General features: G+C 44.0%; 1 protein-coding gene across 7 annotated transcripts; it reads right to left on the minus strand.

Moving 5' to 3' along the window:
- Window positions 1-3,692: 3,692 nt before the first annotated feature.
- On the minus strand, window positions 3,693-23,754 carry LOC308697752 (counting factor associated protein D-like). Of its 7 annotated transcripts, XM_081377265.1 has the most exons (11): window positions 23,708-23,754; window positions 23,054-23,113; window positions 9,182-9,431; window positions 8,888-9,083; window positions 8,664-8,797; window positions 6,975-7,034; window positions 6,794-6,892; window positions 6,531-6,703; window positions 4,934-5,183; window positions 4,640-4,835; window positions 3,693-4,549 (listed from the first exon to the last, which is right to left on the minus strand). In XM_081377265.1, the coding sequence occupies exons 1-11, from the start codon at window positions 23,708-23,710 to the stop codon at window positions 4,411-4,413; spliced, it is 1,560 nt and encodes a 519-aa protein (XP_081233391.1). In that variant the 5' UTR covers window positions 23,711-23,754; the 3' UTR covers window positions 3,693-4,410. The 7 variants fall into 7 exon arrangements, with proteins under 7 accessions (XP_081233391.1, XP_081233394.1, XP_081233393.1 ...); XM_081377268.1 differs by lacking the exons at window positions 8,888-9,083; window positions 9,182-9,431 and adding an exon at window positions 22,914-22,971 and having other exon boundaries at window positions 23,708-23,742; XM_081377267.1 differs by lacking the exons at window positions 23,054-23,113; window positions 23,708-23,754 and adding an exon at window positions 22,870-22,971.
- Window positions 23,755-25,200: the final 1,446 nt, after the last annotated feature.

The raw sequence follows: 25,200 nt of genomic DNA on the forward strand, positions 1-25,200 counted from the left end.
AGAAGGACGGAGCGTTAAGACCTATTTTAGATCTGAGACATCTGAACAAAGCCCTCATGAGACGGCCGTTCAAAATGATCACAACCAGAAAATCCTCGCGCAGATTTGCCCAGGAGACTGGTTTATCTCTCTCGATCTAAAAGACGCATATTTTCAGATCCAGATAACTCCCCGTCACAGGCCATTCTTGAGATTCGCCTTCAACGGTCGAGTATATCAGTACACAATCCTGCCCTTCGGCCTGTCTTTGGCACCCCGTACATTACGAAATGCATGGACACGGCTCTCGCTCCCCTGAGAAAACAGGGAATGCGAATACTGAATTATCTGGACGATTGGCTTATTCTAGCGCTGTCAGAGACGGAACTTGTGTCTCACGGAACAGCGCTTCTCAGCCATCTGGAGGAGCTGGGTCTCTCGGTCACTGGACCAAGAGCTCGCTATCGCCCCGTCAGTCAATTTCCTTCTTGGAATAGAACTGGACTCGGTGGCTATGACGGCCAGACTGTCGGAGCAGCGCGCGCGCCGCATCCGCCTCCTCGCCGCATCCCTCCAAATAGGCAGCCGGGTTCCGCTGAGGACATTCCAGCGTATCCTGGGGCATATGGCCTCAGCTGCAGCAGTGCTCCAGCTGGGCTTACTGCGCATGCGCCCGCTTCAACGCTGGCTGAAAGCGCGCGTGCCCCACCGAGCCTGGGCGGCCGGCGGCTTGCGAGTCAGAGTGAATCAGAGCTGCTTTTCAGCCCTGCAGCCCTGGCTGGCAGCCGAATGGTATCACACAGGAGTGACTATGGGAGTGATTTCACACCGGAAAGTTGTCTCGACAGACGCTTCCAACCTAGATTGGGGAGCGCTCTTCGAAGGCAGACCGGTCTATGGCCGCTGGTCAGACCAGGAGAATCTCCTACACATAAACTGTCTAGAGATGCTCGCGGTCGAGAAAGCTCTCAAACACTTCCTCCCATTCCTCCACGGTCACCATGTTCTAGTCCGCACGGACAATACATTGGTAGTGGCCTATGTGAATCGCCAGGGCGGTGTCAGATCAGACGCTCTGCACCCTGGCGGAACGCCTCCTCGTGTGGGCTCAGTACTCTCTGCGCTCGCTGAGAGAGCCGCGCATGTGCCTGGCCACCTGAACGAGGGCCCCGACAGACTGTCCAGGGACAGCGTTCCCCCTGGGGAGTGGTCTCAACACCCCCAAACAGTCCAGTCACTGTGGCGCCGTTTCGGCAAAGCGAAAGTCGACCTTTTTGCGTCAAAAGACAACGCTCATTGCCCAGAGTTCTTCTCGAAGAACGAGGACACGCTGGCCCAGACCCGGCCCAGCGGCCCGCTGTATGCTTTTCCCCCGGTCTCTCTGCTGCCTCAGGTCATCAAGAGAATCAGGGAAGCGCGCCACACAGTGCTCCTCTTAGCCCCATACTGGGAGAACCAAGCTTGGTTCCCGGATCTAATACAGCTGGCAGACTCAGCCCCCTGGCCGATACCGGTGAAGAGAGACCTTTTCTCTCAAGCCCGTGGCTCGATATGGCATCCCCATCCAGAGCGCTGTCTCTGCATGCGTGGAGCCTCAACGATTACACGCTGATCTGCCAGACGGGGTCATGAACACGATCATACAATCTAGAGCCCCCTCTGCGAGGCGGCTCTACATGTCGAAATGGTCAGTGTTTAACAGATGGTGCACTGCTAAGGGGCTCGATCCACAGACATGTGGGGTATCGCGAGTACTGTGTTCCTTCAAGAGTTACTGGACGCGGGCAGGTCCCCCTCCACGCTCAAAGTCTATGTCACGGCCATTTCAGCGCTCTCTGTTCAGAGCTGGGCCGCGCATTAGGAAGGAACGAGTTCGTCATCCGCTTCCTTAGAGGAGCCAGGAGGATGAACCCCCCGCGACCCCCCTCGGTTCCTATGTGGGATCTTTCACTGGTCTTGGAGGCCCTGAAAGCGCATCCCTTCGAACCCTTGGAAACTGTGGATATGAAATACCTCACGCTCAAAACCGTTTTTCTGATAGCACTGTCTTCAGTCAAACGAGTGGTGGAACAGCTCTTTGTTTCGTTTGGCGGGCGCACCAAGGGTCTCGCCGCCTCGAAACACAGCCTGTCCAGATGGATAGTGGACGCTATTGCTGCTGCTTATGCGTCTAAAGACCTGCAGTGCCCATTGGGCATTCAAGCTCACTCCACCAGAGGCATCGCCTCGTCGTGGGCGTGGTCCAGCGGGATTCCCATTCATGACATTTGTGCAGCGGCAGGCTGGGCCTCCCCCTCCACATTTGTTAGGTTTTACAACCTGGATGTTCCCGCCTTGCAGGCTAAAGTGTTATCAGTCTAAGTCTCGCGTATGCCAGCCCACTATCTGTGCGCGGGCTACGTTGTGTGATTTAGCTCTACTGGTTGAGCTGCACTATGCAGGGAATTGTCAGTTCGGACCGGCCGTGCCGCTCCTAACCCCCTAGTGTGTGCTTATGTACGGCGCTAGCCCTCTTCGGGCCGCCCGGCTCTCTGCTATCACGTTCCCCGGGCTCTCCCTGGGACTCATTCAGTGGATGCTGGGCGCGCACGGCGTTGACAAGGGCGTTCCCGTAGCGTAAGCAACTACGCAATACGAGAGAACCTCTCGTAAGAGAACGTTTCGGTTACTCACGTAACCTCTGTTCTCTCTAGAAGAGGGAACGAGTATTGCGTAGCCCGCCGTGCTCGCACCACGAGCTCATTTCGCTTCATGCGACAGAAACCAGAGAAGCAGCCTCCGAGCCCTGTTTATATACGCTAAGCCACACCCCTTTTCGCGGGCTGTGACGCATTAAGCGCGCCAAGCGCGCTCATTGGTCGTGACGTCACGCCAAGGGCTCAGCGGTAGGCTGCTGCAGTTGCCGCAGGGCAGCCAATGGGCACGCTAGTAAGCTTGCCCTAGGTCTGCAGGCTGCCGCACTGCGTTGACAAGATTATAAAAATTAAGGATAATTTTTGGCTTCAGTATCTCGAGAAAGAAAGGCTTTCCCGTAGCGTAAGCAACTACGCAATACTCGTTCCCTCTTCTAGAGAGAACAGAGGTTACGTGAGTAACCGAAACGTTTTGGGCGAAGAGCGGGTTGGTAAGTTGCAGCCTTGCAGCGCGTGTGGCTGTTGTAATGCGATGCCCACCGTGTCAGAGTCCATCTGCTGTATATAACATATGTTAGACTTCATTAGTTGTTCGCGAATCGCGGTCAAAACTCCGTGGTGTAGACAGTTTGACGTCGTGATATTAATACATTCAGCCAGGTTTATTAAAGCCAACCAACCCCGTGACGTCACACTTTAGAATACTGCACACAATGGCAGCGCCCTGTCAGCAAAAGATATAGCGGTTTTTCTTTTTTTTCTTTTATATGTTTACATTTGTCATGTTTCTTATATAATTGTTGATTAAAGTGGAAATCCATCTTGTAAATCATGTAAACTTGATTGACTGCTTCACTTCCCCTTTAACCTCAGTAATACAACTAAATACAATTACATTAATTTTGTAATTTAATAACAGAAATTTCATTTCACATAACTATTTACTCCTCAACCCTGCATACATGTTGTTCTAAAATAGATATTGATCAAATTCTTGAAATAAATTACCCCCTCAGTGTTGTTTAATTAGTTTTGTTCCAATGTAATTTTCATTTCAAAGTAATCACACAAACACAAAAATGTTGTAAATGCAGTTATCATTTATTCAATGCAAAAAATTACTGAGCAACACTGTTGCATCTAATTCTCAATTGCTCCTCAAATGTTTTTTTCATTGAGTCTGTACCGTTCTGTATATCTTTCCTGCAACACTAAATATATGTATATGAATTTCTTTGAATTTTTATTGAATTGCAATTCTGCTTCCTTTAAATTCAAATTCGAATTGTAATTCTAGATCCTGTTTTTGACATCAATTCAAATTCAAGAATTGAATTGGAATTAAGGAGTCATTCTCAATTCAATTCTGAATTGTGCACAAGCCTGAACTGATGTTATGTACATTTAATCAAAGACAAAACTTATGGCTTTAATCAGTATTTCAATCATTAGTACTATTTCAATACATTTGGGATTCGATAAGCAATGTCACCATCAACACTTTATACACAGAAGAGCAGCTACAAACCATAAACTGAAAATTATACATTTTGCCAAAATTATCTGAAGATGCAGATACTCAATTAAACCAAATGTAATTATGATGATGATTTAGAAAAAGATTAAATTACCACTATTCTCATCAGAGGACCGTTTAAGTTGCTACGAACTACTTAAAACGATGATTTCACAGTTTTTTAACCTTTAGATTTTAATGACAAACTCTTGCAAAAACACTTAATCTGAGAAAGTTTATCGTATCATATGTCGGCAACAGACTCAAAGAAATGTGTAAGGACTATTTTGTAACAGCCTTTTTCTTATCTCGAAATAATAAACCTCCTGTCATCCTGGCCTTCTCTGCCTTTGACCGGTCAGCGAAGTGGTTGATACCGAGGCTGAATGTAAGACCGGCTCTGTTCATAGAGTGCACATGCCTGAGGAGGAAGAGGATGTTAAACAAAAAAAGCATATGCATCTTAAATCAGACAAGATCACAGATTGCTCACGGATTTGTTTTTCCTCACCGAAGAGAATGTAAAAAGTAGCTCTCACGCTCCTCGTGCTCCTTCTCACTTTCATACTGACGTTCAAACTTCTCCTTAAAGGGGCCAAACAAACGGTGGGCATGGCTAACAGGAGAGGTGTGGACATAGTCTTGAAGGGGGTTGGCCAATATCTGACGCTCCTCAGGAGGATCCGGAAACTCCTTATATGTCATATCTAGACACATAAAACCTCAGTGAGCATCTGATTAGATGGTCTGTAAGTGTAAAAGAGACGGACAAAGGCATTTCACTGAATGTGTGTTCTACAGTTACCTCTAGGTGGAGTGAAAATGTCGGACTCAGTTTGGGGACTGAAGTCACTGTAGTCAATCATGTATTTGTCATTGTGAGACTCCAAGAGAGTGTTGAAGCCCATCATCTCATAGTGGTACGGGACGGCTGGGGAATCATTTCCCTCTGGACGTGTGACCCACAGACGATATGTGTTCTTCTTATGACCAGCCTGTGTGACCTTTTTCCAGACCTCACACTGAACGCCTGCGTAATCCTCCATCTTCTCAAACTGCAAAAACAATGATTTTATACAAATTTCATCCTCATTGTTTTATTGCATTACAGTTATTTGAATATACGGGATTTAATGTTTTTCATATCTTTCTAAACCTGTTTGACTTTTTTCTACATAGCACAAGGCATTTTGGATTACGTTTGTTTTCTATATTGGACCCCACTGACTTTCATCATTCCGACAAAAAACAACAACACTGAGGGTCTGTTTACACGTCAACGATGTACTAAAAACAGAAAAAGGATTTTTCACGTACAGACGGTTCATGTGTATTTAATTGATCTTCTATCGCCCAACAATCCATCACACTCTTTATAATCACAAAACTCAGGGCTTCTGGTGGTATAGGATATCTTAGTCCACTAAAGGAGGGAGAGCATTTTCACATTTGGCTCCTAAACTATGGAAAGTCTTCCTGATAATGTTCGGGCCTCAAACTCACTCTCAATCTAGACTAAAGATGCATCTCTTTAGCCTAGCATTCATATAATGCATCTCATAACCTTATACTCCAGTTATATCAGATGAAATGCACATAATTATCTTTGCTTAAAGTTATGAACAACAGCTACGCCAATTATTTTCCATTTGCTTCTCTGTTCTCCTGAGTTAACTAGAGAGTATGTCAGCTCCAGTTTGGATCCAGCCTCTTATGAAGACTTCAGATGATCATAACACATGTGAAGACACGACGCCAACTCCTGCGAGGTTCAGATCATGAAGCAAGCGCTGAATCAACATGCATCAGTGCTACATTTTTCTATACATCCTAATCATCCTAATCAACATGTATTCATTACTTCAATGAGCTCATTGTTTCTGCCTTAAATTAATACATTGTACAAATGAATACATTATTAGCTAACTGTGTGAGTTGTAGATGTACATTTCTGAAATAAATAACTTGGACAGTCACCTCTGATAACAGATCACTCTAAATTGTAGACATGCATTTTCTGTAAAGCTGCTTTGAAACAATAGGCATTGTGAAATGCGCTATCCAAATAAATGTTAATTGAATTTAATTGAACAGACGACAACGATCCCGTGCACAAGGATCTGCAAAAACGACCTAAATCGCTGTATTCTGCTGCCAGGCCAGTAGTTGGCGATGTCACTGAACACGTAACGCACATGCGCACGTGTTCATTTTTGTAGTTTACACAGAGAAAATAACAGTATTGTTTTCAGAATCTTGCACTTTGAAACCCCCTAAAACACTATTGTCATGTAAATTAATGGCCAAAATGCATGAAAAGGTTTTAGTTGAGAATGGTGTCGTGAAAACGGCCCCTGAGACATTTTTTTTTCTAAATAAATTGTTTGTTTTATAGTACATACTTCAAAGCCCTGCAGATCAGGAAGTGCTGCCTGTGGACGTATTGGATCCTCCTTTGTACCATTAAGCTGGAAATATTTAATAGCTTGGATTTCAGTCCGAGTGGTAACTGGTGTGATCTGATAAATGGCACCATAATCAAAGTCGTTTCCAATCAGAAAAGTGCGCACTGTACCTGTGTAGAGAGCATCAATGAAGAGAGGCTGCATTCATAATCTATTTTGATTTTAACATTATGTGACTTCATCATGAGAAGATCACTGACTATTACGATAATCGATGCGACTTCTGTTCCCCTCAAGGTCGTACCAAACTTCAAACGGTTCCTTTATCCCATCACCAGAATAAGGCAAAGTCAGCTCACCTACGTAAAAGAGGTACATGTTACATACTGAAAAAGCAGTGTACTGTACTGGGATGTACTGTGTAATTAGGCAGAAATGCACCTTTGACATGATACATCTTTCCAAAATCAGGAACTGTTCTGCCACCAACTGGTGTGGCATCTGGGGAAGAAAACACAGAGAGATCACAATTCACTGAATCAACTTTTCTTGCATATTTGCACAACACGTTTAGGGTTCAAAACATCACAGGAAATGTGTCAAATTATCATGTTTTCTCTTTACCTGCAGCACACAGCAGAAGCACAAACCCAGCGAGAAGACGCCACATACTGCAATCTAAAGCTACAAACATCCACTGGAGATGGAAAATAAGCTTTCGTCCGTCTGAAAACGTCTAACGGGTGTGTTCGTGGATAACAGAAGTTCGCAATAAAAACGCACGAAGGAGGGACTGGATTAACGCCACATAGGCTATAACATGAGGGTTCATTGGGGGTGGACAAATATTTATTGAACTGGGTAAAGGTCTGTGTTTGATACCCATTGGTAGAGACTGCGGGGGTGATCTTTGAGGGTCGCCTGGAATCAGTCAATCTTTCACCTCTGGGAAAATGTACTGTGATTGTGCTGGTGCTTTTAAAGGTACACTCATTCCTGAATTACTGGTTAAGATATATGTAAAAAAAAAAAAAAAAAAAAAAGCAATTAGAACTTAGAAGAATTAAATTAACTTTAAACTACTGTAATATAGGCTCAAATTGAAGATTGGCCAGCTCTTAAGCGGTTGTTTGAGTGTTTTGAATTTAGGTTAAAAAAAAGTGTATGTTATATAAAGCTCTGTTTACAATGGGCTGAAGTTCAGTGTGTTGAACATTGATTTACAGTGATATCATTGATCAATCTCCTAAATAAATAGCTAATGTGTATGTAAATAGTATTTATATACTCTTTAGCTATTTATGAGATTGATGTCATCACCATAAAAAAATGTTCAACATGTTCAAAGGTATATAGTACTAAATGATGGTCTTTCTGTGTTTGCAGCTGAAATATTAGCTATTTCATAGGCATTAGAATGGGTAGAGGTTATTTGCTCACTCTTCTTCAGTTTTCACATGTATAAGGAAAGAGCTCACTGCAAGACCATTATTTTGGAAAAATGTTAATACTTCATAAACTTAAATTTGATGGGTATTCTAAATAAAGAATAAACAACAACCGGTGTTTTTTTTTTTATAGTATTATTAGCATTAGTTTTAGTGTAGAAATTCAACTCAACAGTGTGTTTGAAACAAAAGAAAATTAACTTGTACTAACTTGAGCACATTATGTTCGTCTGAACTCATTCTTATTAGGTAACTGCAACTTAATTTTCTTCATCTTCCTCTTAATCTAAGTAAATTTCACTAGTAGAAAAACAATGCACTCACATAACTTGTAATTTCACACTCTTTTTCTAATTAAGAGAGGTGTTTATTTACTTAATTTTTCAAAATTGATGTACTCAACTAATCGATTTTAACAGTATTTGTTCACTCTTCCTTCGATCAATCTGAGAAGTTGTTTATACCGAGGCTGTGTGTAAATCACACACTAAATTAAATTAGGTTTTGTAAATTACAATTTTACTTTAAAATTAATATCCAAATAATTTGAATTCATTTTACAACATTTTTAACACTTTTAAACCTTCAAAACCTCAAGCGTTAAAGTAGCAATGAAACACAAGCCACAATAAATCTTTTTAACCTTTAGATTTTAATGACAAACTCTTGCAAAAGGACTTACTTGTAACAGCCTTTTTCTTATCTGGAATTAATAAACCTCCTGTCATCCTGGCCCACTCTGCCTTTGACCAGTCAGAGAAGTGATTGATACCGAGGCTGTATGTAAGACCGGCTCTGTTCATAGAGTGCACATGCCTGAGGAGGAAGAGGGTGTTAAACAAAAAAAGCATATGCATCTTAAATCAGACAAGTTCACAGATTGCTCACGTATTTGTTTTTCCTCACCGAAGAGAATGTAAAAAGTAACTCTCGCGCTCCTCGTGCTCCTTCTCACTTTTATACTGACGTTCAAACTTTTCCTTAAAGGGGCCAAACAAACGGTGGGCGTGGCTAACAGGAGAGGTGCTGACATAGTCTTGAAGGGGGTTGGCCAATATCTGACGCTCCTCAGGAGGATCCGGAAACTCCTTATATGTCATATCTAGACACATAAAACCTCAGTGAGCATTTGATTTGATAGTCTGTAAGTGTAAAAGAGATGGACAAAGACATGTCACTGAATGTGTGTTTTCCAGTTACCTCCAGGTGGAGTGAAAATGTCGGACTCAGTTCGAGGACTGAAGTCACTGTAGTCAATCATGTATTTGTCATTGTGAGACTCCAAGAGAGTGTTGAAGCCCATCATCTCATAGTGGTACGGGACGGCTGGGGAATCATTTCCCTCTTGACGTGTGACCCACAGACGATACGTGTTCTTCTTATGACCAGCCTGTGTGACCTTTTTCCAGACCTCACACTGAACGCCTGTGTAATCCTCCATCTTCTCAAACTGCAAAACAATGGTTTTATACAAATTTCATCCTCGTTGGTTTGCATTACAGTTATTTAATCTATGGGAATTAATGTTGTTCATATTGTCACAGGTCGGGGTGGGCAACTACCAGGAAATGACCCAGCCGCATCCCTCTTGAATTTGGGACACCACTGTGAGGAGCCGACACCACGGGCACACAGGCAGACAGAGGACAACCAGACTAAATAAGATTTAAAAAGGTTTTATTTAATAAAAAAAAGTACTAATTAAAAAGAAGGAAAGTTTCGACTTCTTGCAGCTAGCCCACACTGCACTGGCTTGCTCCTCTTCACGGGGCTCAGGCGGACGGAGAATGGCGGCTTCTTCAGCGAAGCTGAACTGGTTCTCTTCACAGGGCTCAGACGAACAGAGAATGGTGACTTCTTCAGCGAAGCTGAACTGGTTCTCTTCACGGGGCTCAGACGAACAGAGAATGGTGGCTTCTTCAGCGAAGCTGAACTGGTTCTCTTCACGGGGCAGAGGCAGACAGAGAATGGTGACTTCTTCAGCGAAGCAGAACTGGTTCTCTTCACTGGGCTCAGACGAACAGAGAATGGTGACTTCTTCAGCGAAGCAGAACTGGTTCTCTTCACGGGGCTCAGACGAACAGAGAATGGTGACTTCTTCAGCGAAGCAGAACTGGTTCTCTTCACGGGGCTCAGACGAACAGAGAATGGTGACTTCTTCAGCGAAGCAGAACTGGTTCTCTTCACGGGGCTCAGGCAGACAGAGAATGGTGGCTTCTTCAGCGAAGCTGAACTGTTTCTCTTCACGGGGCTCAGGCGGACGGAGAATGGCGGCTTCTTCAGCGAAGCTGAACTGGTTCTCTTCACGGGGCTCAGGCGGACAGAGAATGGTGACTTTTTCAGCGAAGCTGAACTGGTTCTCTTCACGGGGCTCAGGCAGTCAGAAATGTATATCGTCGCTTCAACAAAGCTGAAGCGATCACTGCTGGAGACATAATAATACCACAAGCGGTGAAACGAAAATCATCCACTGATTCATCTAGTCAAAGAAGTAATGGAAAGGAGTTCACCACTAGTTGATCTCATTCATTGGATTCCAAGACAAAAAAAGATATTATTTTCAGAAACGGGCTGGATCTCTTCGTGCACTCGCTATGCACTCCCACTTGTGTTTCACTACAATCCACACAGAATAGCACACGTGATTATATTAATATATAGAACTGCAAATCTTCATAACTCACAGCTTAGGGCGTTGGCCCGGAGTTACAGGAACCGGAGCGCTCCCTCCACTGGCTGCATATCAACTGGTAAGCGCATGTGCCTCCCGAACATTAAAAATGACGGGGCATACCCCGTTGTACTGTGCACGCTGTTATTATAGGCTTGTACCAAGGAGGGGAGGCATTCTGTCCACTGACTCTGCTGCTCGGCCTCCAGAGTTCCCAGTAGACCCAGCAGAGTCTGATTGAACCTTTCACATCCCCCGTTGCCCTGGGGGGTGATACGGGGTGGTATGGGTCTTTCGGCAACCGTACAGGCGGCTCAGCTCTTGAATGACCTTAGATTCAAATTTAGGGCCCTGATCAGAATTAAGGGTCTCGGGGCATCCAAAGGGCTGAATTACTGTTCGCCATAACACATTTGCAGTTGTCACAGCTGTCTGATCTAAGGTAGGGGTGGCCCATGCGTACTTGGTGAACAAGTCCGTTACCACCAAGATGTTCTGTAACCGGTCCATCGGTCGACCCAGCGCCAAGAAATCTATCGCCACAATATGTAACGGCGCTTACAAATTGGTCCCTATACGCTCTGGGGCGTATAGGGACCAACGGAGCTTTTGCCTCTCTCCTTCTCTTAAAGAGCATACATCGAGGACATCTCTGTACAAATGCCTCAACCGTCGCTTCCATTTCAGACCAGTGGAAGTATCTCCTCAATAAGGACAATGTCCTCTCCAGTCCTTGATGTCCAGTGTACGTATGGTAAGCTTGCAACAAAGCCGGGAGCTGTCCTTCTGGCACTACCACTTAGTATACCGTTTCCTGCATTACAGGGTCTTGAACTGACCGACAAATCACTCCCTCTCGTAGACGGAGTCTCTTCCATTGCCCCAAAAGTTTCTTCATCACCATAGTTTGGGCCTGCCTCTCCCCAGCTCCAGGCATAAAGCCTCGTTGCAGGTAAGAACGCACTTTTACCAGATCTCCGTTTCTACTCTGTAGCTCCTTCCACCGCTCGGGGTCCCATTCCCAGCTAGCGGGGACTCCATCCAGTCAGTTTCCAGGGGCCTCTACTACCCCCACCATCAGTCCCTCCTCCGGCTCAAAAGGAAAGGGCAACATCTGACTATGCTCACCAACCGCCGGAAGTCGGGACAATACATCGGCATTAGTATGCTCTCTGCCAGGCCGTTACTGAAGCTGGTAAGCATAGTTGGCTAACAGCGCTGTTCCACTGCCCCCAACTTAGCGGTCCGTAGGTGGACCAAAGAATGATTATCGGTCACCACCGTCACTTTAGCTCCCCACAAGTAATCTTTGAACTTCTCACTCATAGCCCATTTCATTGCCAAAAGCTCTATCTTGAAGGAACTGTAATTGGAGGTGTTTCGTTCTGCTGGATGCAGGCTCCGACTGGCATAGGCAATGACTCTCTCAACTCCTTGTTGTCGCTGCGCTAAAACTGCTCCCAATCCTGCATAGCTGGCATCAGTATACAAGATAAACGGTTGGGTGAAATCGGCGTAGGCTAGAATCGGGGCCTGCAAGAGCTTCCTGCTTAAGATGTTGAAATGCCGCTTCACATGCTGTATCCCAGTTCACAGATGGAGATCTTCGACCACGAGGGCGTCCCGTGCCCTTGAGAAGGCGGTTTAAAGGTTTTGCGATCCCAGAGAAACCTTTGATGAAGCGTCAAAAGTACCCCACGAAGCCCAAAAAGGACCTTACTTGATGGACAGTTCTCAGTGGTTCCCAACTCTGGACAGCGGACATTTTCTCTGGATCAGGGGAAACTCCTGCAGCACTGACCTTATGCCCCAGAAACATCACCTCTCGCCTGAACAGCTGGCATTTATCTGGACGTAACTTCAACCCGTACTTTTCCATAGCCTGGAACACTCTCTCTAGGTGAAGCAGGTGCGAGGCAAAGTCTGCAGATAAGACAAATCACATCGTCCAGATAGACAAGGGTGGTATCAACTAACTGTCCCCCCAGGCACCGCGTTGGAGAGTCCTCAATCCTCGGCAGTGGAAACCCATCCTTCTTAGTCACACTATTCAACTTCCTGTAATCAACACAGAATCTCCAAGCACCGGTCTTTTTCCGTACTAGAACAATTGGGGCCGCCCAAGGGCTACTACTCTCCCAGATGATCCCTCCATCCAACATCTCCTTCAACAGAGTACGAACCTCAGAATAAAGAGTGGGGGGTACTGGTCGATATCGCTCTCTGCTGGGTGTTGCATCACCCGTGGGGATCTGGTGCTGCACAACCCCCGTACAACCATAATCCTCGTCATGAGTAGAAAATACATGCTGCCATTTCTTCAGAAAGTCCCGGAGCTGGAGTTGATGCCCCTCTTCCAAGCCCTCTCCTTTCAGGGAGTCACCCGTCAAATGGTCCGGCACCCCGTTCTTCCGGAGATCCATTCCCGGTCCCACCTGCCGGACAGCCACCTCCACGACCGCAGAACTCACTTGACTGAAACAGACATCTTTACCCTCCCTCACTTGCTGGGGATGCACTACAGTGACTCGGGCCAGACGTTAATGGCAATGAAGCGTAACCGGATAAGGATTGACATTCCGCACTTGTACAGAGACTCTACCTCGATGGACTACAGTCAGCCCTCGGGCCACCTCAATGGACTGGCAGTCCAGATGGGGTTCAATGAGGACCCAATCATCAGGCCCATAAGTCCTCGTGGGCAGCCTGACCCAGATAACTGTCTCACTCTCACTCGACCGACACTCTCCAAATCCTCTTCACGGCCAGCTGCATAAATCCTACGACAATCAGTCAGAATACGCTCCCACTCTCGTTTTTCGGATGTCGGGGATGTCTGAGCCGGCCTGTTCCTGAACAATTCCTCCCAGCAGTTAGAGATGACATTCATACCGAGCAAGGCTTGATGATTACCCAGACAGTGATCTCTGACAATAACAACTCCCTTCTGCAGTACCGGGACTCCTTGGATGTAAAAATCAACGACCATATACCCAGTGTAAGGGATATCAAGTCCATTCGCTCCCCATAATGTAAGTCGCAAAGCCTTTGCTCTCTGGAGCCGCTGATCTTGAAAAAGCTCTCTGGACAAGCTTTCGGAGAACAGGGTGACTTGTGAGCCCGTGTCCACCAGACATTCAATCTTCACCCCGTTAACCTGGATCTCCACAGTGGGGCAATGCCCAACCCAGTCATCTCTGGGAGTAGGCATACAAAGGGGGTCACTCAAAGGGGTCCCGACCACTTGACCCACAGTGGCCAGTGAAACTAAAAATCCCCTTGAGAACCACACAGTCGACTAATGTGACCCGATTCTCCACAACTGTTACAAATAGGCCGCCCTTGATCATCCCACTGGAACTTTAGGCGAACTGATGGTCCAGGATGACGCCTGGGCTCTCGACTCCCATCCGAGTGAGACCGCTCACGTGTCGTTGGCATGCTACTACGTTGACCCCTACGTAATTCCTCCAAGAGTGTTTTAGACAATTCAACCATATGTCCCCTAACATCCTCCAAAAGTTCTGTCCGCAGCTCCTGTCTCCAGTCGACTGGTGCAGAGGGGGTCAAAGCGCATGCACTACTAACAGCTGTACAAACTGGTGGGTCGGCCATCTCACCTTGATCCATTTCCAAAGCCAAAGCCTCCTGCTTAAGATCTTCAAAAGATAATGTGGGGTCCTGACAGAGCTGGAGCCGTATGCTCTGACGAACGGGTCCTTCCCGGAGCCCCAAGACAAACTGATCCCGCAGTAAGGAGTCTCTGTCCCCCAGACCATGATCCGGTCGTCCCTTCAACCAAGCAAACTGTTCTCTCAGCCTCAGAGAATAAGTCCCCAGAGTTTGCCGCAGCCCCTGACGAAAGTTAAAGAATTGGGGCCGGAGGACGGCTATCGGAGTAGCATCGCCATACAATTCTGCCAAAAAAATCAAAAAGGGCTTTGGCAGTAGCTCGTACAGCACTGGGCGCAGCAAGGACCTCACTCCTGGCTTCCCCCTCTAGGGAGCCCAAAACAAACTGTGTCTTCTGTGTGTCACTCAACCCTTGGAGACTTGCCAGGTACTCCATTTGTGTTTTCCAGTCTGGGAGACTCAACTCCCAGATCCCGGTCCTCCATAATGTTGTGCTCAGGGGGCGCCCATAAACACCGGCATAACTTGAGGTCTTACGGCTCTCACCTCTTCGTCCGCCATGACGAACCCGCGGCCGCTACAACTCACAGTGGTAACCCTGCCGACTACGCCAGTTTACTGTCACAGGTCGGGGTGGGCAACTACCAGGAAATGACCCAACCGCACCCCTCTTGAATTTGGGGCACCAATGTGAGGAGCAGACACCATGGGCACACAGGCAGACAGAGGACAACCAGACTAAATGAGATTTAAAAAGTTTTTATTTAATAAAAAAAATTACTAATTAAAAAAAAGAAGGAAAGTTTCGACTTCTTGCAGCTAGCCCACACTGCACTGGCTTGCTCCTCTTCAAAGGGCTCAGGCGGACGGAGAATGGCGGCTTCTTCAGCGAAGCTGAACTGGTTCTCATCACAGGGCTCAGACGAACAGAGAATGGTGGCTTCTTCAGCGAAGCTGAACTGGTTCTCTTCACGGGGCTCAGGCAGACAGAGAATAGTGACTTCTTCCGCGAAGCTGCACTAATTCTCTCCACGGGGCTCATGCGGACAGAGAATGGTGGCTTCTTCAGCGAAGCTGAACTGTTTCTCTTCACAGGGCTCAGGCGGACAGAGAGTGGTGGCTTCTTAAGCGAAGCTGAACTGGTTCTCTTCACGGGGCTCAGGCGGACAGAGAATGGTGGCTTCTTCAGCGAAGCTGAACTGTTTCTCTTCACAGGGCTCAGGCGGACAGAGAGTGGTGGCTTCTTAAGCGAAGCTGAACTGGTTCTCTTCACGGGGCTCAGGCGGACAGAGAATGGTGACTTTTTCAGCGAAGCTGAACTGGTTCTCTTCACGGGGCTCAGGCAGTCAGAAATGTATATCGTCGCTTCAACAAAGCTGAAGCGATCACTGCTGGAGACATAATAATACCACAAGCTGTGAAACGAAAATCATCCACTGATTCATCTAGTCAAAGAAGTAATGGAAAGGAGTTCACCACTAGTTGATCTCATTCATTGGATTCCAAGACAAAAAAAGATATTATTTTCAGAAATGGGCTGGGTCTCTTCGTGCCTTCACTATGCACTCCCACTCGTGTTTCACTACAATCCACACAGAATAGCACACGTAATTATATTAATATATAGCACTGCAAATCTTCATAACTCATAGCTTAGGGCATTGGCAGGGGCTTCCAATCCTCAGTTCTTCAATACAACCTCCTTAACATCCACAATAAAGCATAAGGTGTCCAATCCTCTCCAAAAGATAAGTTATAAGTCGTAAAGTGTCATTGTACCTTCCAAAACATCCACCACATCATGATCCAAGCAATGTATAACACTTATCTCTCCTTAATGATGAATTCCTGCTGATAGTTCGATCTCCATTCTCCAAGTATCCAATTCCTCTTCCCATCCAGAACAAACACTCTAGCTGGAGCACCCGACTGACGAATCCACGTTGGCACGGACACAAACGGCTGAAGCACACACAGAAGACGATCCAAAAACAACAACTTTCTAGCCAACACTGACCTCGAAGGCGACACCCCCCAAAAACCAACACCACTGATCAGAACATGACGCCTTTTTGTATCTCTTCCTCTCACTGTGATCTCCAATCCCCGCTGATTTGCGTCCTTCTCACACCTGGAATCAATCGTCAGTTAATGCCTTTGCCCGGAGTTACAGGAACAGGAGCGCTCTCGGGTCCCACGCCGAAAGCGCTTCCCCCCCCCCCGGAAAACATGACCGTGCACAAAGGTTCCGCCCTTTCGAACAAAAGTTTTGCCTCTTCATTCATCACCCGTGACAATATCTTTCTAAACCTGTTTGACTTTCTTCTACATAGCACAAGACATTTTAGATTATGTTGCAACTGTTTTTATCTATACAAAGAAAGTCAGTGGAGTCCAAAACAACATTGGACCCCAGTGATTTTCATCATTCCGACAAAAAACAACAACACTGAGGGTCTGTTTACACGTCAATGATGTACTAAAACCAGAAAAAGGATTTTTCGCGAACAGACGGTTCATGTGTATTTAATTGATCTTCTATCGCCCAACAATCCATCACACTCTTTAAGATCACAAAACTCACATTTGGCTCCTAAACTATGGAAAGTCTTCCTGATAATGTTCGGGCCTCAGACTCCCTCTCAATCTAGACTAAAGATGCATCTCTTTAGCCTAGCATTCATATAATGCATCTCATAACCATATACTCCAGTTATATCAGATGAAATACACATAATTATCTTTGCTTAAAGTTATGAACAACAGCTTGTCACAGTGTCTGGTTTGTTTTCCCTGGGTGTCCACTAGAGGCCCTCTTCCCCATGGTGTCATCCACATTATGAACTGCATTCCCCACAATCCTTGTCTGTAACCATCACTATATAATTGCACTCAGCTGTTCCCCATTATAATTGTTTAGTTTCTGTGTTTAAATACCCTGTCTGTTTTAGTCCTTTACACAGAGTCATTTTTTAATGTCACGCTACACTTCCAAGGTCTGTTTCTCGCCTGTTCTTGTTTTGTTTCTTGTTTATTTTGTGTTATTGTTTATTGGACTGATGAAATGGATTTCTACCCTGGCATGGATGACTATGTAACAACATTGGCTATTTGAATCATTCGCTCGTTTGATTCTGAATTAACAAATTCGGACTCTCTGTGTTTTCTAAGCACATTCCTGCCCAAAACGTTCTTTGCTAAGCTTATCAGAGCTTGTAACCTCCTGACTTCGAAATTACAAATCATACGCCAGGCTCCATAAAGACTGGAACAAATTGACTTTTACGACTTAAATTGCACCCTGGAGGATAAGTTCTGGATTCCAAACCCCCCCTTCCCCTCTCTGGACCACAGAGAGATAACGAAACTTGAAACTTTCTACACACACACACACACACACACACACACAAACATCCCTTTGTGTTTAAATTAGGATAGAATATACTTTAATTTATGTACAATTACATTAGGCATGTGTGATTTAGTTTGGCTTTATAATAGAGGTGTGGTTTTGAAATGTATTCTTTAATCAATAGTGTTTTAGTTAGAGAATGTTCAACAATATTCTCTGGCAATTGCCTTCCCCCCACTTTGCTGTTTTATTGCCTAATGGAATGTCAACTGGGTTTTTAGGAGTGGAGCAGAATTAACGTGGTAATCTTTACTCCTACTTAAATCCTACATTTTCTACTTAAATCCTAAATTTTCTATATGCGTAACCACCGAAGAAATGTAAACATGGATGTAATTTCCCATCTCATAATTTTTCTTTTACGTGGTGTAGTTCGTGTATTCTGGTAAACTTTGGTAATAAGGTTAGACAAATCAGGTGTGTACCGTGTTTAGTTCCTCAAGCTTCATATCCATTTGTACCCTATAGGGTACAACACATTTTGGGTAAATCTTATTTCTAGACATGTAACGAACTTTGAAATGCTTGTAAATATGCATATCTTATGTAACTTGATTTTCTTAATCTTCATATGACGTGTGTGATATCGTTGAAATTCTCTCAATCTAACAGAGTCGAATTTCGATAGCAGAATGAAGTAATGTGCATTATTTTACACTTTTTCATATTTCGGGAGCCGAACAGCTCAAAGCTCATCTCCTCATGACTCATCCGAGTGGGCGTGGCCCCAGAGACAAAGACATTTTTCCCGCTTCAGACCTTTGGACGTTCATTGGTTGTTCGCGCGAACAGAGGCGTCAACCCATATTGTCCATAAAAGACCGACTCAGAAACTCCTCTCTCTCTCTCCTTCCTCCTCAAAAACCCAAGTCCGGACCGGCTTCGGCCTGCTTCTCTTTTCTTTTTATTTATTTCTTTTAGGTTTTTCTATAGTCTAGTTTCGTTTTCCTCTTCGCCTCTGTTCATTCACGAGCTGAATGAACTTAGCCTGAATCATTCCCGGCAACTTCACCACAAAGAAAGAGACTCTTTGAAGCTCCCGCGCTCGCACGCGCGCCGGAAGACAGCACGCGCACGCCTCCCCTCAGACGACTCACGCTGCTTTTAAAGACACGCAGAACCCTGCGGTCCTACACACCTCATACAAAGAGAACCATATGCCATGCAAGTATCGATTATTGAATTGAACTTATGATGTGATTTCTTTGTTGTGTCTTAAGGGTTACTGTCTGTGATTTTGCCATAGCCAACTGCGATCTCTGATCGCAGATTTTTGCTTTCACTTCCGATCTCGACCCCCATCCTTCTCTCTCTCTCATCCACTCTCTCTTAACCCTTTTCTGGCATTCTATCTTTTTCTAACTCTGATCATTTTATTCTCTCTCACTGTTATTCGTTATCTTGTATTGTTTAACTGTATTATATGTACATAGACATATAATCCGTGTGTATTGTGTAGTTTGATATATTCCTTAGTTCGATGTATTGGTCCAATTATTAAATTCCATATGCCCTTGACTGACTCTGATTTAATTGCCCATGTTACTTAGTCCCTGAAATGTTCGATCTTAGCTATATGCTTTATCTTGGTAGGCTACGATTTAAGTAACCTAATTTTAGTCTACAGACACCGAGAGTGTCTTTTCAAGGCCTGGAAAAGATACTCTTTCTTGTGTTTGTAAGAAGGATAATTTTCCTTGAGAGTTAATTTAATCTTACGTACAATCTGTTCGCTGGACAAACAGATTGTTTGATAACTAAATTAATTCCATTAAAGTTATCCCATAACTTCGAGATGAAATAAGAACAATTGATGTATTAATGACGAACCATAACATAACCCGTTATGGTAATCGTTCATATAGCTATCAATCTAGTTCAGCTGCGATAAATTAATGTAACTGTAACATACAAAATATTAATCATATTCATGATTAATTATTAAAATTCCCTATGGATCATTTGAGCTAATATTAATATTAAGGTATTACCCATTGTTTTTACAACTACGATTCTGATTACTTTGATTTTGACCTTTGCATGGATGACGATGAATTGGATTGCCCTGATTATAACATTGCTACATTTGGATCCACCCACTTCTCTATATTGTCTCGTGACAGAATGACTCCGTCATCTAATGGATCCAGTAGCATGAATATTTTTCAGGGCTTTGCTTTATGGGCCCGCTAGAATGAGGAGGCCATGGCGCTCAAATCCCCTAAACCCCCTTCCATCGATTACAGAGAGTCTTTTAGGGGAAACCCGTCTGGCCAGATTTTCAGGGACTCGTGTCGTCCCGGAGGTCGTCCCCGTACAGGTAGCTGTGGTACCGGAGATTATCCCCGTGCAGCCCATTGTCGTCCCGGAGGTCGTCCCCTTAAAGGCCGCTGTAGTACCAGAGGTCATCCCTGTGCAGCCCGCTGTGGTACCGGAGGTTGTCCCCATGCAGGCCGCTGTCGTTCCGGAGGTTGTCCACGTGCAGTCCACTGTCATCCCAGAGATCGTCCCGGAGATACCCACCATCAGTCCTGCCACGGCAAGGAGGGCTGTCTCCCTCTTTTATGCTGTAGCAGTACTGCATGCTTGGAGGAGACACAGTAGGTCTGCCGATCCAGAGATTGTTCAGGTCACGTCTGCTGATCCAGAGACTGTTCAGGTTCCGTCTGCTGATCCAGAGACTGTTCAGGTCACGTCTGCCGATCCAGAGACTGTTCAGGTCACGTCTGCCGATCCAGAGACTGTTCAGGTCACATCTGCTGATCCAGAAACTGTTCAGGTCACGTCTGCCGATCCAGAGACTGTTCAGGTCACGTCTGTCGATCCAGAAACTGTTCAGGTCACGTCTGTCGATCCAGAGACTGTTCAGGTCACGTCTGCCGATCCAGAGACTGTTCAGGTCACGTCTGCCGATCCAGAGACTGTTCAGGTCACGTCTGCCGATCCAGTGTTTCCAGACAAGATAGAAGCCGCTGAGCCTATGTCTCCTGACAAGATGGCCACCTTCGAGCCTGTGTCTGTTTCTGAGCCTGAGCCGGTGTCTGTTCCTGAGCTGGTGTCTGTTCCTGTGCCAATGTTTGTTTCTGAGCCAGTGTCTGTTCCTGGGCAGGTGTCCGTTCCTGTTCCTGAGCCGATGTCTGTTCCTGAGCCAGTGTCTTTCTGAGCAGGTGTCCATTCCTGAGCCGGTGTCTGTTCCTGAGCCAGTGTCCATATCTGTTCCTGAGCCGGTGTCCGTAGGTGTCCGGATCTGTTCCTGAGCCGGTGTCCGTATCTGTTCTGTGGCCGCCCGAGGGGTCGTCTCCGCCGTGGCCGACCGAAGGATCGTCTCTGCCCTGGCCGCCCGATGGACTATCTGATCCACCCTGGCTGCCCGATGGACTATCTGATCCACCCTGGCCGCCCGATGGACTATCTGATCCACCCTGGCTGCCCGATGAACTGTCTGCTCTGCCCTGGCCACCCGATGGGTCGTCTGTTTCGCCCTGGCCACCCGACGGACTATCTGCTTCGCCCCGGCCACCGGCTAAACTGTCACCCCCTGTTTCCGTTCCCTTCCATGGTCCTGGCCCTCCATCCCCCCCCCCTGATCCTCCACCATTCCACCTCCCTCCTGGACTCTTGTTTTGTTTGTTTTTTTTGTGGGTCTTGGAGCGTCTGGTAGCCGCTCCGTAGAGGGGGGGTTATGTCACAGTGCCTGGTTTGTGTTCCCTAGGTGTCCACTAGAGGTCCTCTTCCCCACGGTGTCATCCACATTATGAACTGCATTCCCCACAATCCTTGTCTGTAACCATCACTGTATCTTTGCACTCAGCTGTTCCCCATCATCATTGTTTAGTTTCTGTGTTTAAATACCCTGTCTGTTTAGTCCTTGTCACGGAGTCATTGTTTAATGTCACGCTACACTTCCAAGGTCTGTTTCTCGCCTGTTCTTGTTTTGTTTCTTGTTTATTTTGTGTTATTGTTTATTGACCTGATTAAATGGATTTCGACCCTGGCATGGATGACTACGATTTTGACTACTTTGATTTTGACCTTTGCATGGATGACAACGAATTGGATTGCCCTGATTATATTGCTACATTTGGATCCACCCACTTCTCTGTATTGTCTCTTGACACAGCTACGCTAATTATTTTCCATTTGCTTCTCTATTCTCCTGAGTTAACTAAAGAGTAAGTGAGCTCCAGTTTGGATCCAGCCTCTTATGAAGACTTCAGATGATCATAACACCTGTGAAGAGACGACGCCAACTCCTGCGAGGACTTCAGATCATGAAGCAAGCGCTGAATCATCATGCATCAATGCTACATTTTTCTATATATCTTAATGATTTGTTAACAAACGTATTCATTACTTCAATGAGCTCATTGTTTCTGCCTTAAATTAATACATTGTATAAATGAATACATTATTAGCTAACTGTGTGATTTGTAGATGTACATTTTTGAAATAAATAACTTGGACAGTCACCTCTGATAACAGATCACTCTAAATTGTAGACATACATTTTCTGTAAAGCTGCTTTGAAACAATATGCATTGTGAAATGCGCTATCCAAATAAATGTTAATTGAACAGACAACAGCGTTGTCAAAACGATCCCCTTCACAAGGATCTGCAAAAACGACCTAAATCTCTGTATTCTGCTGAAAGGCCAGTAGTTGGCGATGTCACTGAACACGTAATGCACATGCACATGATGTCACTGTTTTCACATATTAACATTTTTGTAGTTTACACAGAGAAAATAACAGTATTGTTTTCAGAACCTTGCACTTTGAAACCCCCTAAAACACTATTGTCATGTAAATGAATGGCCAAAACACATGAAAAGGTTTTAGTTGAGAATGGTGTCGTGTAAACAGCCCCTGAGACATTTTTCTAAATAACTTTTGTATTCTAGTATATACTTCAAAGCCGTGCAGATCAGGAAGTGCTGCCTGTGGGCGTATTGGATCCTCCTTTGTACCATTAAGCTGGAAATATTTAATAGCTTGGATTTCAGTGTCAGTGGTAACTGGTGTGATCTGATAAATGGCACCATAATCAAAGTCGTTTCCAATCAGAAAAGTGCGCACTGTACCTGTGTAGAGAGCATCAATGAAGAGAAGCTGCATTCATAATCTATTTTGATTTTAACATTATGTGACTTTATCGTGAGAAGATCACTGACTATTATGATAGTCGATGCGACTTCTGTTCCCCTCAAGGTCGTACCAAACTTCAAACGGTTCCTTTATCCCATCATCACCAGAATAAGGCAAAGTCAGCATACCTACATAAAAGAGGTACATGTAACATACTGAAAAAGAAGTGTCCTGTACTGGGATGTACTGTGTAATTAGGCAGAAATGCACCTTTGACATGATACATCTTTCCAAAATCAGGAACTGTTCTGCCACCAACTGGTGTGGCATCTGGGGAAGAAAACACAGAGAGATCACAATGCATTATATTAACTTTTCTATGGCTAAGAATAGAATATAAACTTATTTTATCGCATACTTGGCAGGTTATAGCAGGTAATGAAATCACGAGATCAACTCCCATAGCCTAGCCCTAGGCTACTGTATTAACGTTATGTCATGAGGGTCCATTGGAGGCAGACAAATATTTATCGAGCTATGACAATTTTTATATCCTTGATTCTCGATTAGATCAATATCCCAAATAAATAGCTGACGAGTGAAAGGTTCAAAGATTCTCGTCGTGGCATGTTTATTATCGGAAATACCCTACTTCTTCCCACTTCGGAGGTCGTAATAACACCAAATACTAAATGCGAATTTAGTAAATATCTATTGGACTTTGAATAAAATGCAGCGTCCCTTTTTTTGGCAACCAAACCATCACAGCGACAGTTCCAGATTTCCATCAAATAAATACTGTTTTCGCTGTATAAAATGCATACAAGCATCGGATGGTTATTTATATATGTAAATATGCAAGTGTAAATGTAAACAGAGGAGAAAGCAATGTAAATGACGTGGGTAAAACAAATAAAACTTAACCATCAGTCGTTCTCTCCTCCGTCATGATTGAAGTTTCCAGACACTGTGAAAAAGATAGGCTAGGCAGCAGGCTATATAAAGAGTGACCATAGGAGAGTGAAAAGTGAAACAGCGAGAATCTATGGCAAGCCGTTTTAACTTTTATTCATTTCCAGGATATGAATTGTTGAATTGTTGATATCAACAATTTAATTCTTGATATCTGTTATTATATTTTCACTAGTGAAATGTCACCATGCCATTCAAAATCAATTGTTATCAAGAATTGATTTCTTACTAGTAGAAATATAATTTTTGATATCAATAATTACATTGTTACTAGTAAAATTTTCATTTTTGATATCTGAAAATGTATTTCTGATATCAATATTATTTTAGATATCTAAAATGGCTTTCTTATAGTAACAATCACATTCATGATATCTGAAATTAACATTGTCACTAGTGAAAATTGAATTATTGATCTCAAAAGTGAACATTGATACTAGTAGCAAATCAATTGTTGATATCAAGAATAGACATTTCAACTAGTGACAGTTTAATTCTTGATATCAAAAATAAAGGTTTGTACTATAAGAATTGTATTTCTGATTTGTGAAATTGGAATTTCAACAAGTAAGAAATCAATTCTTGATATCAACAATGGATTTTGAATGGCAGCCTATTTCACTAGTGAAAATACAATTACAGATATCAAGAATTAAAGTTTTTACTAGTTGAAATGAAATTGTTGATATCAAAAATTAGCATTTTAACTAGTGAAAATTAAATTGTGGATATCAGGAATTAGCATTGTTACTAGTGGAAATGTAATTTCTGATGTCAAAAATTGCCATTGTTATAGTAGAAAACAAATTCCTGATATCAATAACTTTCATTTTAACTAGTAAAAATTGAATTGTTGATATCAAGAATTAGTATCCTGGAAATTAATAAAAGTTAAAACGGCTTGCCATATTACATACTGGGAAAATAGTGTAAGCCTGTCAGTCTTGACCGGCTGTTGATTTTTATCAACTAGCTTATCAAATGTGTTTAAAGCATTACTGCATGTTAGGGCTGGGTGAAATTACACTACATATCATAGCGATGACATCAAGTTTGAATCGATGGAGCTTTTTCTAAATCTTTTACATAGATTTGTGGGGTAAGCAAATTAATCCATGCAGCTTTATCCATTGTACATACAAAAATAATAAAAAAGGGCTAAATAGTGTCAAATGAATCTAATTCTAATTTTAAATTTTAGATACACTTTCTAATTTTAATAAACTTATAGAAACAAATAAACTTTACATAAAATAAACATAAAATTACTTTAAAAGCATTGGACTGTCTGCAAAAAAAAAAGAGTTTGAAATTCAGTTTATGCTGTGGAATCAAAACTGATATTGAGAATTGTGAAACCATGATATTGTTATTGTGAAGTAAAATTGAGATTTTGGTCATATCGATATTGCCCATCCATCCATATTCTTTGCTAAATAGCAGAA

Source organism: Scardinius erythrophthalmus (assembly GCF_964197995.2).
Source record: "Scardinius erythrophthalmus genome assembly, chromosome: 10".
In the NCBI taxonomy this organism is placed as follows: Eukaryota; Metazoa; Chordata; class Actinopteri; order Cypriniformes; family Leuciscidae; genus Scardinius; species Scardinius erythrophthalmus.